This window comes from Amia ocellicauda, chromosome 9 (genome assembly GCF_036373705.1).
Source record: "Amia ocellicauda isolate fAmiCal2 chromosome 9, fAmiCal2.hap1, whole genome shotgun sequence".
Classification (NCBI taxonomy): Eukaryota; Metazoa; Chordata; class Actinopteri; order Amiiformes; family Amiidae; genus Amia; species Amia ocellicauda.
In genome coordinates, this window is record NC_089858.1 from 32,446,407 (window position 1) to 32,460,257 (window position 13,851).

General features: G+C 45.4%; 1 protein-coding gene across 1 annotated transcript; it reads left to right on the forward strand.

Moving 5' to 3' along the window:
- Positions 1–1,770: 1,770 nt before the first annotated feature.
- rfwd3 (ring finger and WD repeat domain 3) lies at positions 1,771–11,793 on the forward strand. Its single transcript, XM_066714124.1, has 13 exons — positions 1,771–1,987; positions 3,389–3,695; positions 4,362–4,633; positions 5,206–5,264; positions 6,122–6,337; positions 6,603–6,694; positions 7,273–7,387; positions 7,594–7,825; positions 8,350–8,500; positions 8,654–8,830; positions 8,945–9,159; positions 9,314–9,531; positions 10,206–11,793. The coding sequence occupies exons 2-13, from the start codon at positions 3,397–3,399 to the stop codon at positions 10,347–10,349; spliced, it is 2,190 nt and encodes a 729-aa protein (XP_066570221.1). The 5' UTR covers positions 1,771–1,987; positions 3,389–3,396; the 3' UTR covers positions 10,350–11,793.
- Positions 11,794–13,851: the final 2,058 nt, after the last annotated feature.

The window sequence follows — 13,851 nt, forward strand, 5'->3', positions numbered from 1 at the left end:
GTGTGTCAGAGACAGTGTGTGTGTGTGTGAGAGAGAGAGAGTGTGTCAGAGAGACAGTGTGTGTGTGTGAGAGAGTGTGTCAGAGACAGTGTGTGTGTGTGTGTGTGTGTGTGTGTGTGAGAGAGAGAGTGTGTCAGAGACAGTGTGTGTGTGTGTGTGAGAGAGAGTGTGTCAGAGACAGTGTGTGTGTGTGTGTGTGTGTGAGAGAGAGAGAGAGTGTGTCAGATACAGTGTGTGTGTGTGTGTGTGAGAGAGAGTGTGTCAGAGACAGTGTGTGTGTGTGAGAGAGAGAGTGTGTCAGAGACAGTGTGTGTGTGTGAGAGAGAGTGTGTCAGAGACAGTGTGTGTGTGTGTGTGTGTGTGTGAGAGAGAGAGAGAGTGTGTCAGATACAGTGTGTGTGTGTGTGTGAGAGAGAGTGTGTCAGAGACAGTGTGTGTGTGTGTGTGTGAGAGAGAGAGAGAGAGAGTGTGTCAGAGACAGTGTGTGTGTGTGAGAGAGAGTGTGTCAGAGACAGTGTGTGTGTGTGTGTGTGTGTGTGTGTGTGTGTGTGAGAGAGTGTGTCAGAGACAGTGTGTGTGAGAGAGAGAGTGTGTCAGAGACAGTGTGTGTGTGTGTGAGAGAGAGTGTGTCAGAGACAGTGTGTGTGTGTGTGAGAGAGAGTGTGTCAGAGACAGTGTGTGTGTGTGTGTGTGTGAGAGAGAGAGAGTGTGTCAGAGACAGTGTGTGTGTGTGTGTGTGTGTGAGAGAGTGTGTCAGAGACAGTGTGTGTGTGTGTGTGTGTGTGTGTGTGTGTGAGAGTGTGTCAGAGACAGTGTGTGTGTGTGTGTGTGTGTGTGTGTGTGTGAGAGAGTGTGTCAGAGACAGTGTGTGTGTGTGTGTGTGTGTGTGAGAGAGAGAGAGTGTGTCAGAGACAGTGTGTGTGTGTGTGTGTGTGTGTGAGAGAGAGAGAGTGTGTCAGAGACAGTGTGTGTGTGTGTGTGTGTGAGAGAGAGAGAGAGTGTGTCAGATACAGTGTGTGTGTGTGTGTGAGAGAGAGTGTGTCAGAGACAGTGTGTGTGTGTGAGAGAGAGTGTGTCAGAGACAGTGTGTGTGTGTGTGTGTGAGAGAGAGAGAGAGAGAGTGTGTCAGAGACAGTGTGTGTGTGTGAGAGAGAGTGTGTCAGAGACAGTGTGTGTGTGTGTGTGTGTGTGTGAGAGAGTGTGTCAGAGACAGTGTGTGTGAGAGAGAGAGTGTGTCAGAGACAGTGTGTGTGTGTGTGAGAGAGAGTGTGTCAGAGACAGTGTGTGTGTGTGTGAGAGAGAGTGTGTCAGAGACAGTGTGTGTGTGTGTGAGAGAGAGTGTGTCAGAGACAGTGTGTGTGTGTGTGTGTGTGAGAGAGAGAGAGTGTGTCAGAGACAGTGTGTGTGTGTGTGTGTGAGAGAGTGTGTCAGAGACAGTGTGTGTGTGTGTGTGTGTGTGTGTGTGTGTGTGAGAGTGTGTCAGAGACAGTGTGTGTGTGTGTGTGTGTGTGTGTGTGTGTGAGAGAGAGAGTGTGTCAGAGACAGTGTGTGTGTGTGTGTGTGTGTGAGAGAGAGAGTGTGTGTCAGAGACAGTGTGTGTGTGTGTGTGTGTGTGTGTGTGTGTGTGTGTGTGTGTGAGAGAGAGAGTGTGTCAGAGACAGTGTGTGTGTGTGTGTGTGTGTGAGAGAGAGAGTGTGTGTCAGAGACAGTGTGTGTGTGTGTGTGTGTGTGTTTCAGCTGGTTTGTCATGCACACACGGGCCAATAGAGCCGCGCACGGCGCAGGGGGCGGAGCGCCGCGGCTGGCGGGGAGATTCGGTTCTGTGAAGAGGCGGCTGGACGGTGTGTCTGCACTGACGGGACCGGACACATCGGAACCGCTGTGCATGGGATCCTTCTGAGCTTCAAACCATAACAAATACACAAAGCTACCCTTTAATAACGCAAGTGGAAGGACTTTCGCGGGAGATTTTGACGCAAGACAAAACGTAAATAGACCTGCAATGCTGCTAATATTATAAGTATCTATTGCAGGCACTGGTATTTGTTTGTAGATGAAGTATACTGTTGTATCGGATGTAATGAACAGGCTGTGGAGGAGGCAGACAGCGGCCTTTATTAATAGGTTAACAGGCCGTCATGTAAACAACCGCTCTTCTCAAGCGAAGCCTTTCTCGAGTTCAGCTAATGGAGGATCCCCGGCCTCGAGTAGACGCGCTTACGGCATCGGAGGCCCCTGATCCGGGGAGTCAGGCAAGCTGTGTCCCGCAGTTTTTGCCCCGTGATTGTATGCATTTAGCGCTATACTATAGCTATGTTCTTGAGTTAACTTTTTATACGTAATGTAAATATGAAATTTACAATAACAATTAGAAAGCTAAATACTATTATTTAAAACCTGGTACATCCAGAACAATACCCGTGCGTTGTCATAAGGTTTAAAATGACCAAATTGTTTTGTTTTGGTGTATATACAGTAATGGAAGCTCTGTATATCCTACATGTTGTGGAAACAAAAATATCACGATTAAAATTATCTGAAACGAATGTGACATAAATTGGAGTTGGAGAAATTTTAAAATGCATTTGAATGAAGACGCATCTTTTCCGACAGCACTTGTAATACGAGTCCTCTATCCCTGCTAGAGAGCACTTCTCAGTTTTATCATGCTTCTTGTGTTTTGGATTTGTTTTCCTGCTTGCTCCCTTTCCCGTAGCCCTTGACTGTGACCCTACATCTTGACAGCACTTAGCTTTTACCGTCCAGGATGTAGGGCCTCATTTACTGTACTTGCTTGTTTCAATTATAAATTGGAATTTGTCAAATGTATTTTGAATTGCTGTTTTAGCTGAATTGATTTTGTAATGATTGATGCCTTTTACATAACTGTAGTCTGCCAAAAAAATAAAATAATAATAATAATAATAATAATAATAATGTAGCTTTCGAATTCCTTTCAAGAGATGTTGAAGTAATTTACACATCTCTAAATATTAATTTGTTTTGCTAAAATCTGCAGCGATCACTCATTAATTTGCTTGAATCATACTATTCGCCAGCACCGTTATGTATGATAAAGGATAACTATAATGGTTTCCAAAAGTTGAATATAGCCAAATATTTTTTTTTTAATGAGCTCTCATCATGACGTCATACACGCACTATATAATTTTAGGGACTGCCAACCTGTTACGCACTAGTATAACTACATATAGTTAAACATAACTGGTTTTACTTTTTGCTATTTTTTTTTTTTTTTTTAATTTTCTTTGAGGTGGAGTATTCCTACAAATATGTCTGGTAAGTAATATTTTGACTTTTTCAATAGTATAGTACTGTTAGTTTTGACCACTGCCCCTCTCTCTCCTCCCCTGGTCTCTCTCCTAAGGTGATCTAATGGAGGCAATGGAGGTGGATCTGCAGTTGGGCGGCATAGAGGCTGTAGTGAGGCAGGACGGACATAGTGCCCAGTTCCCCGTAATCATCCCAGACTCCGGGAGCAGCACCGAGGTGGAAGAGGAGGAAGAGGTGCCCCCCAGCCCTGGTCACCAGCAGGGCTTGACCCTGGGGCAATCGCAAGAGAGGATCCAACAGCAGAGGGTGGTCCCCCCCCGGACCAGGTTAGCAAGAAGACGCACCCAGCCAAGCCGCGCCGCTGCTCGGGCCCGTAGAGATGTGACTGCACGACCCCCGAGGTACAGCCTCGCTTTTCTCCATTTCTGGCCTGTATCTTTTCCTTTTCTGTGGTCCAAAACAAATCTCACCTCAACTGAAGAAGTAATCATACCAAATGACAAGAAGATGCCAATGACTTAAAAAGTCGTCCGTCCTTCCTTTTTTATTCCGGAAGTATTCCCTAATTTAAGTACCGTAACACAGTAATAGTCAATATACCAGTTAATGGAATTGCTGCTCTGTTTACTACTGAAGTTTACTCAGCTCTGTGCGTGCTTTTTCTGTGGCCTGTATTTCAGTGCTCATGAAGACATTACTTGACCATGTGTGAAAAAAGGGTGTTTCAGTGTTACAGCTGCACTAAGGGTTTATTGTAATATTTAGCTTTGGTTTATCAGCAGGAGTAAAAATGATTAATTTGGAAGTTTAATTTTATAACTACTGTTGATTATGTACAAGAGATGAAACATGAGAATGTGTGAAGAATTCCTTTTCCCTCCTGCCAGGTGATCTGGGATCTTTCTTTTCCAAGTAAATCAGTATAGATGCTTGCATCTCAGTCAGTGTATTCTGACACTCCAAGAACAACCGCCAAATAACAGTTTAGTGTAACTGTACAGTTTATCTTGGTGACATGAGGTCAGTCTATAAAGATGATCTGTGTGGTGTCTTTGTGCACGTGACAGGTCTGCCCCTCCGCTCCTGCCCTCCCTCGGCTTGCCCCCGCAGTCGCACCAGAGGCTGCTGGAGTTCTTAATGCGAGTGCCGGCCGTCGGTGGAGGTGAGCCCGTCACGGAAAGCACCACTGAGCAGAGCGACTCGGAGGACAGTCTTACTGAGGAGGAGGGAGAGGGGATGCCGGACTCAGGACATGCTGTGATCCCCGCTGTGCCCACCAGCCTGCCAACTGATGCAGGGCCTGGAACTAATGCAGAGCTGGTTGATGCCTCTGCTTCAGGTAACGATGTTAATGTGGAGCGTGATGAGCTGCGCATTTGGTAAAATCCTCTATTCAGTGCAGGATGCATCCCACACCCTGTGTTGAGCTGGGCTCCTATCCTGCCTATAGCCTGGAGTTCCCAGTGTGCGAGTCACTGCTGTCTCCAGTGTTGCCAGTGTGGTGTGCAGGATGAATCCTGGCTTGCATAGAAGTTGTCGGAGTGATCCTCCGTTCTCCACTGACCAGTGACGCCCTGTGGCTTCTCGGGTGCCTGGAGGTTCAGGCTGATAAAGCAGCATGTATATATTTGCTTTAGTCCATTTCTAATCTGTGCTTCAGATCGGTTGTTGTGTGCAGCCCATTGCCACTTAAAAAATCTTAATTGATGTTGCTAACTTTTGTTTCTTGGATCCATTTATAATTTTTTCTGTCTTGTGTTGTATTATTTATGTATGTTTTGTTGTCATTATTCTGAAATGGAGAGTTTGTCTGGAGGCAGAGGTCAAGCCCTGAGTTCCAGCAAGCCTGTGTATTTGGAGAGATACTCCACAATCCCACTGACGTGTGTGTATATGTGTGTTTGTGTGCAGAACCTGCTCCTGCAGTAGAGGAGATGGTGGAGAATGAAGGGGCAGTACAGCACACCGAGGCAAGTCTCCTCAATTTCCCTCTCTACAGCACAGGTCACAGGGCAAGAACTGCAAACTAATGATGTCTTGCAATCTGCTGTCTTACAATTCTGTAGCCGATCACCTAGTAGTACCGATTAACGATCAGTTGTAAGCGGTTATTTCAATGCTTGTGAGTTTCTCGTGACACATTTTTACTGAGAAAGGCAGAATGTGATGGACAGATGTGATGCATGACCTCCCCTCTTTTGTCCAAATGGGCTCTCAGTCCTACTCCCAATAAAGCAGAAACTGGAAACGGGATGTCTGATGTACTTTGAACAGTATTTCCACAATAATCATATTTGAGAACATGGAATTAAAGAATACTAGATTGCTCGCTTCCTTGTCTTCATTCAGTTTTATATTCAAAAGAGACCAGTTTATGGTTAGTGATCTTTCTAACACATTATTTTAATTGCAATTAATAAACTAATTACTACATTGAAAGTTGTAGAAAAGTTTAGGAAAGGGCTATGCTGTGAAAGCTGATTTAGCTTTGAAAGCTGGCTAATCAGTGTTTTTGTGAGTAATGTTATAGAAGAGCAAGGGGTGGTGTTTATTTGCCTGAACCGGTAAGATGAGCTCAGCATAAACCGGGGCAAGAGGCCTGTGTAAATATGTATCTGGAGTAGGAGGCCATGTGCAATATTACCAATTTAGTTTCTTTAAACATCCTTTTCACTTTTACACAATTACAGAACTGATATGTAGCTTTTTTGACTATTTTTCAAAAATAAGACATCTTTATTGTAAATGGTTTATGTAGGTTTTAAAATGAGCCATCCCCTGCACTAACATTATATGTGTTTGTAACTTTTTATTCCTGTCTCTCTAGTCCATATCCTCTACAGCTATCTGTGTGCTCGGGGAGAAGGCACTAACACTCATTGAGAAGGAGGAGGACGGGGCAGAGGGGGAGACCTGCTCTATATGTTTTGAACCTTGGACCTCAGCTGGAGAACACCGGCTGGCTACCCTGCGTTGTGGGCACCTATTCGGGTTCACCTGCATTGACCGCTGGCTCCGCGGGCAGGGGGCCAAGTGCCCACAGGTCAGCACTGAATCCTGCACATAGTGATCTACTCTCCACTAGACTGTGCACTTTGGTTGTTTTAAATATGGAATATCCAATTATTATGTACATTTCACTTGATACATGTAAACTTGTAATCTTTTAAGACTGGGCTGTATTCGACTGTGAACTTTGGAGTATAGCTTGTAGTATATCCAGTATAACATACTGCAGACATTAAGCCCAGACTCTTGTACACATGCCACTGGTTGTCCATTAACCCTGTCTTGCCGTCTCCTTGCAGTGCAATAAGAAGGCGAAGCGCTCTGATATTGTGATGCTATACGCACGCAAGCTGCGAGCCCTGGACAATACGGAGCAGGAGAGAATGAAGAGGTAGTATGCATGTATAAATTACCGCTAGTAAAATGTAACCCATTCATCCTTATTACGTTGTGTGTACAGTTTTAGATGTTTGCCAATTTTAGTCTGTGGTTGCAGACTTGTGCCTAATTTGAATAGTGTTCTGTGGCAACATTCTCCATATTTTTTTATTTTTATTTCTCACAACCTCCTTCAAACTACAGTTTTGCTTTGAATTACAATTACTTGCAAATATCTTATTTATGTCTTGGTATTTATTCATACTTCTCTACTTTTTACTTCTAGTTTTTCTGTATTTCCTACAGAATCTTTCCTCATCTTTGTATTTGAAACAATAGGCACCAGCTCTACTTGTTAAGGTCCTGACAGTAGATCTCAGACTGCCAGATAAAGTGGCTTAAGTTTGTGGATGTCCTGATAGGTCTTGAACATTTGATTGCCAGTGATTATTACTTTCTCTTTTGTAAGTGTGTGTCAGTGTGGTTATTGCGGTTTGGTGCCTTTTTGATAACTTGTCACAAGAACAGCAAGTGTTTTGAACGATGCTTTATAGTACTGACGGATGCCATGGGGCTTTTACGCATCTCCAGATGTCTGGAGCAAGAACAGAATCAACGCAGGAAGGCAGAGTTGGAGTCTGCGCAGTGCCGGCTGCAGCTGCAGGTGCTGACAGATGAGTGTAGCCGGCTGCGCAAACAACTACAGGTATGTGCTTAACTAGGAGGACAGTGTCTCCTGTTCCCACTCAGTAACTCTACATGCATTTGTCTAATTCTGCATTTCCAGTTACTAGTTTAGTCTTAGTGCGTGTTCAGTTTTGAATAACATGCCCTTTCCTGAATGCAGTCAGTAAGCAGACTGACTGTATTGAAGAATGAAACCTAATTCACTGTGCATGTGTTTGTTTTCAGGAGTTGAAGACCTTGATGTCCCAGCCGGGCTGCACCCCCTCTCAGTCTGCCAGGGGCTTTCGCTCAGGCCTGTCCCTCTCTCAGGGTTCCAGCCCGGCTCAGGGGCGGCACTATGCTTTCGCCAAAGCGGTGATGGTGTCTCAGGTGGGGGGCTGTCGTGTGCTGTCCTACTGCGAGCCACTCAGCTGCCTGCTGGCCTCCCAGCCCTCCCCCCAGGCCACACTTGTACCTGGTGAGTCGTCCTCCTTCATCCGTTCAGTCACTGTACCGGGAGTTCCTGTAACTCCTATGAAAGCTCTTACTGCAACTCCTGGATTCGTTTGCTATTTCACTCTTTTGTAGTAATGTTTGTGATGAGCTCATGCAAAGCTGTATAAAGAGGAAATTAATGCCTGGTTACTTTTAATCAGTGGGTCTCTGCAGTCCTACAGCCTGCCCACTGAACATTGATTGGTTTTCTAGCAACATCCCTTTCAGTCATATTTTTCTGTGGCTCAGATGCATTGTGGGAATTGATTGTTCAGCATCAGAACCAGCTATAGCATTAAAGGGTGAATGAGGTGTGAAATTCTTCAGGAGGAAAGAAGAACTTGTTGCAAGGTGTGGAATTATAAGCAAGTAGAAGGAATCTCTAATTCCAATCAGGCATTTAGATTTCCATTTCAGTAGTTGTTACTGACCTGCTTCTTTAAGACTTCTGAAGGCTTATGAGAGACTACACATATTAATCTCTTATTCTCCATCTCCCACTGCCAGGCTGTGGTGTTAAGAAGATCAGCACGGTCAGTATGAAGGCCTGTCAGTACGTCCCCATCCATGCCAAGCAAATCCGCGGCCTGGCCTTCAGCAAGCAGCCCGACAGCCTCTTGCTTTCAGCAGCACTGGACAACACCGTCAAACTCACCAGGTAACGGAGTAGCAAACGGGCCTTGGTCATTCTAACCAGGGCTTCCTGTCTGTGCCTTTAAGTGGGGAGGCTTATCCTGGAATACGGTGCATCTGTTTTTTTCACAACCGTGAATCCATTTGAGTTGTCGGTTTCTTTCTCTCTCCCTTGTAGCCTTATGACAAACACTGTGGTTCAGACCTACAACACAGGCCGGCCAGTGTGGAGCTGCTGCTGGTGTCTGGACAACAACAACTACATCTACGCCGGCCTGAGTAATGGCTCCATCCTGGTCTACGACACCCGGGACACCAGTACCCACCTGCAGGAGCTCAGCCCCCTGGGGTCCAGGTGAGACAGTGCTGGCTGCACTCCCATCTCTTGGTTTCACATCTGATCTTTTCCTCCACCCTGCAGCAGCTGCGGTCATGGCTGTTCTGTGAGATCTGTGGTTTCTCTCCCCAGGTGTCCAGTGGCTTCCATATCCTACGTCCCGCGCGCTGCCTCTGCTGCCTTCCCCTGTGGCGGCCTGATGGCAGGGACCCTGGAGGGGGGCTGTTTTTGGGAGCACGTTGACGGGACATCCTACCGCCCCCACCTCCTCCCACTGGAGACGGGGGGCTGCACTGACATCCAGGTGGAGCCCAGCAGTCGTCACTGCCTGGTGACGTACAGGCCAGGTAAGATCGGATGAAGGCGTCAGCGCTGTTTGTAGTGTTAAAAGGCATTTGAAACGCTGCAGTGCTCAAGGTCAGCTTGGCCAACTGCCCAGAACCCACAGCACAGCCAGCTCCACCGCAGTGACGGCCCGTGCTGCGGCTCCTCTCTCCCCAGGCAAGTCGAACCCCTCGCTGCACTGTGTGCTGATGGAGCTGAGCCGGGCCCCCCAGCAGGACTCGGCCCATGAGCCCACCTGCAGCTGCTACCCCGTCCAGACCTTCAGCGCCGGCACCTCTTGTAAGCTGCTCACGAAGAACGCCGTCTTCGAGAGCCCCGCGCGGGATGGATCCATGCTGGTGTGTGCCGGGGACGAGGCGTCCAACTCCGCCATGGTAAGGGCTGTGGATTCGGCAGAGCAGGGACTTGATCGCTGCCCTACTTCAGTACACGGGGAGCCAGTCGATGTGATCGGCAGCAGCGGTTCTCACCCCTGGCGCTGGAGTAATCCCCTCGGTCTTCTGCTGTGTGTGAATCATTAGCTGAACAATTTCAACAGCCGACCGCATGGCTCTAGGACTAGGGCTGAGAACACAGGGGTGCTCAACTCTGGTCCTGGAGAGACCAAATCCACTTCATCTTCTAGGTCACACTAAATCACCAATTTCTAAACACTGGGAACACACGCGAGTTATTAAGCAAGGGGATTCTTTCCTCAGGAGGCTGCAGGTATTCAGATCATTGCTCCAATAGTTTCTAAAGGACTGATTTCACCACCTGCTTCAGTGATCAGAATGAAATACTTCCAGGTGTTTATAAATTGGTGATACAAGGGTGACCTCTAAAATCTGCTGGACAGGGTCTCTCCAGGACCAGGGCTGGACACCCCTGAGCTATAGGATCTGTGCTTGTTTGTTTTCTGTGGATCATGCTGTAGGTTTGTGCGTTTTATATTGGGGTGAAAAGCTTTCCAAAATATCATTATTCATAAAGTGAATGTATCCTGTTGCACAACCTGATGGTCAGTTTGAAACGAGGCATGTGAACTGAGCCCCCCCTCTCTCCCCAGCTCTGGGATGCCGGCAGTGGGGCTCTGCTTCAGAAACTACAGGCTGACCAGCCGGTGCTCGATATCTGCCCGTTTGAGGTGAACCAGGGCAGCTATCTGGCCTCACTGACAGAGAAGATGGTGAAGATCTACAAGTGGGACTGAGTGTCCAGCGTGATGGACTCGGAGGTGAAGGGCCTGAGGGTTTGATTCCAGGACACGTGGGGGAGAGAGGTTGTGTGCAGTAGGCTATGTGTGAACTTATACACAAGCTCATGGGTTTCCTTGGATATTGAAAGTCCTGTTCACCAAGTTCTGCCCTGGCAGGCATAGATTTCCTTCTCTGAAAGCCAAGACTCTTACTTTTTAAAGACTAATTAAAAAAAAAAATACATATAAATAAAACCTTTTTAATCAGTCAGGTTAAACAGAGAATTTATTTGCAGAATGGTTGGTTGTGGTGGAGGGCAGTGCAGACATTAGGCCGGTGGTCAAGAATCAAAGCAATCTCCCATTTTTAACAGCCGTTATCTCTACAGGAGGTTTGTCTGGCCATTCTCGCTGCAGTGTTTAAAACTGTATTTAGAATCAGAGCGTTCACACAGGAAGATAGCCTGTCCAGTGGTTTACAACAAAATCACAAGTGACATCTCTGAAGGCAGGCTAGTGGGCAGCACGAATGTGCAAGAGGGCAGAGGAATATGGGAATGTTGCAAATCTTGTGTATTTCCTTTTTTTAATTCCGTTATAATGGATGGCCAATGCCTTTATCTGTAATAAATGTATAAATGCATCAGGGAAGGAATTAAACATCTTTATGCAGAATTGATTGTTGCTGCACACTGGAACTCGTATTCCAGAGTCTCATGACTCTTCCACCAGGTGGTGCCATTTTCAATGTGAAACCATGTTGCATTTTTGTGTGATGTCAGCTTGCCAGCATGTGGACTGTTTGTCTCCAGGACTGGATAGCACTTGTGAGGTTTTCAAAAGCAGGAAATTAAATGTGTGGAAAAGTCTGCAAGCCCTGTGATCCAGCATGAGGCCATTCGCAGACACGTTTAATTCTAGTCACAATTTGGGACGTTGCTCAGAAATGTGTGCAAATACCTTCTGTAATCTGTGTGGAGTGGTTGTCATTCCATGGGTAATTTTGTGTTTTGTTCATACGTGACTATATTCCAACACCCACATTCTTCTTAGTTTTTTTTAAATAATTACACTATTCTCCCTAATGTGTAATTCATTAATAATGTCGACAAGCTGGTCTGAAAATCCCTTTTGGCTCCTTAAAATGTACTGAGCACAACCCTGCAGCATGTGAGATAATGTTCTAGGATGGATGCCTTTTCAGATCAGATCATGCAGAATGTTAAAGAGCCACAATATCTTAAGATCTGTAAGTATTTACAACAGGTAAAGTTATGAGAACTACTGTCTTTTGTTATATTTGTTCTATTTATGTGTGTTTTTTAATAGAAAAGTGATGCTGTTCTCAGAATTTCTGCAGGTGTGTATACATATTTCTTTTTCCAGATGGTCTATTACAATTTTTCACAGTTCATTTGTTTAATTTTCATAATAAAACAAATATTTAATTTCCCTTGAATTTCTCAGTTCAGTTTTTGTATGGAGAATAATTCTGACAATTTTCCTCCCCCCATAAATGAATTAAAATGTGAAAGTGCATTTGTTTATTTGACAGGGACAGTGTACATTTAAAATTACTCCTTGCTCAGAGTAGGAGGTAGAAGTTAGTCACAAAGTCTTACACCTACTTTTAGCTGGGATTAGGATCCAATTGTAGGAAAATCTTTTAATAAATTTTCACAACAGTTTAGGTAAGAATATGACTCACTGTGATGTATTTTCTTCATTTTTAAATCACATGTAGACAAGCAGAAGCGAAAAGAGAAATATATACGAATATGCTAAGAAAACCAAATGTATGTTTTCCCCTCATTCTTTCATTACGAGGATGTTAAGGTGCTAGATGGAATTAAAATTCTACATTAATTTCACATTCATAATCACAATCCTAAAATATACATTAAACATCTTAAATTGAACACTTTGCTATTTCAGACACCTTTTCTGTACTGAATTAAATACAAATTAAAGTTAACATGCATTTGTCACCGTACATAGTTTATTATGAATATGCTTTGTATGAGTGGATCATTTTTGATTCATTTACATTTACTCATGTTAAAAATAGTCCTAGAATCGGTGTAATGTAAAACCCTTGATGAATATAGACTAATATTGATTAAATGGGTATAATCATTGATTATGAATGTGGCTTGTTTTGGGGATATTTGCGCACAGTGGTGGGGAAATCAATTAACTGGCTGATGATCTCGGATGCTGTTAATGCCATTATGGTTTGATGGGAAATTGTGCTTATTGAAGCCTTTGCTAATGATCTCAAATCATCACTGCTACATTGTTGCATTTTCCCTGTAGCCAGACACCACAAAATTGTCACCTGTATCTCTGCTGACAGTGCTGCATTTCTGATAGTAGGGGAAGAAACTGCATTTCTGACAAATGCAAATTAACAGAACAAGTAATTTCTTTTTAAATAAGAGAGAATGAGATATTCACTTCACTAGAGTTAATTTGATCCAACGGAGTTCTTCAGTTCAGCTGAGCTTGGCCTTCAAAAACCTCACGGTCTTGACCACCATCCTGCAGTCGCTCGTGTTATGGAGGTGAGAACTGCGCTCCTTGTCCTGCCTCTTGTAGAGGCTGGCGTACACACTCCTGGCCGCCTCCAGTGTGGCACAGAGCTGCTGTTTCTCCTGACTCTGCCGCTCAGACACCAACGCCTGAATTTTCGTCTTCAGGCTGCAGCTGTGCTCTTCTCCTGCAAGCCGGCTGTTCTCTCGTCAGGCTGTCGTGAGAGGAGAGCCTGGACTGAGCAGTGCTCCTTCCCTGCAGCTGCAGAGAGCTGCATGGTCCTCTCTTCATCCAGGGCTGCTGACAGCCTGCAGATCTCAGACTGCTTCTGCTTCTGCTCATTCTCACTGCTGAGCTCCCTGCAGAGAGACTGCTCGGACTTCAGGGCCATCGTCAGGTTGCTCTCCGCCCCCACCCGCTGGCAGATCCTGACGTCCCTGTCCTTTACCTAGCCCGCTAGTTTGTGGCAGTGAGCCCTCTTGGCCTTGACTGCCTTCTCCAGTTGATTGCAGGCATCCTTGACCTTCCTCAGGACCTCAGCCAGCCTGAGTGTCTTGCTGGAGCTGGAGGTTTTCTCAGAGGAAATCTCATTCTTGCTCTTCAGGACCTGGCTGCAAGATTGTTCAATCAATAGTTTTTCCTGCATGCACTGGTTGCTTTCCTCTCCCTCTCCACCGCTAAGGTCAGCCTGGCCACCTTGGACTCCAGCCTCTGCCTTGCCTTCCTTTGACAAGACACTCCCAGCAGCAGCAGGATACAGGCCTCCAGCATGATGCTCCAGAAGAACAAACTTACCCACATCATCTGAACTCTGCTCTTGGTGACACCAGGAAAAGGCAGGAAAAAACTCAATGGGGGGGCTGCCATCTCTCACTGGAGATAATTTACTTGAAGATTCAGGTAAACTTACAGGTTATAGTTTGAAATCAGAGCAGATATTAAGAAAATTACTGTTTTAAGGACCTGATTTTATTTACATATTTGG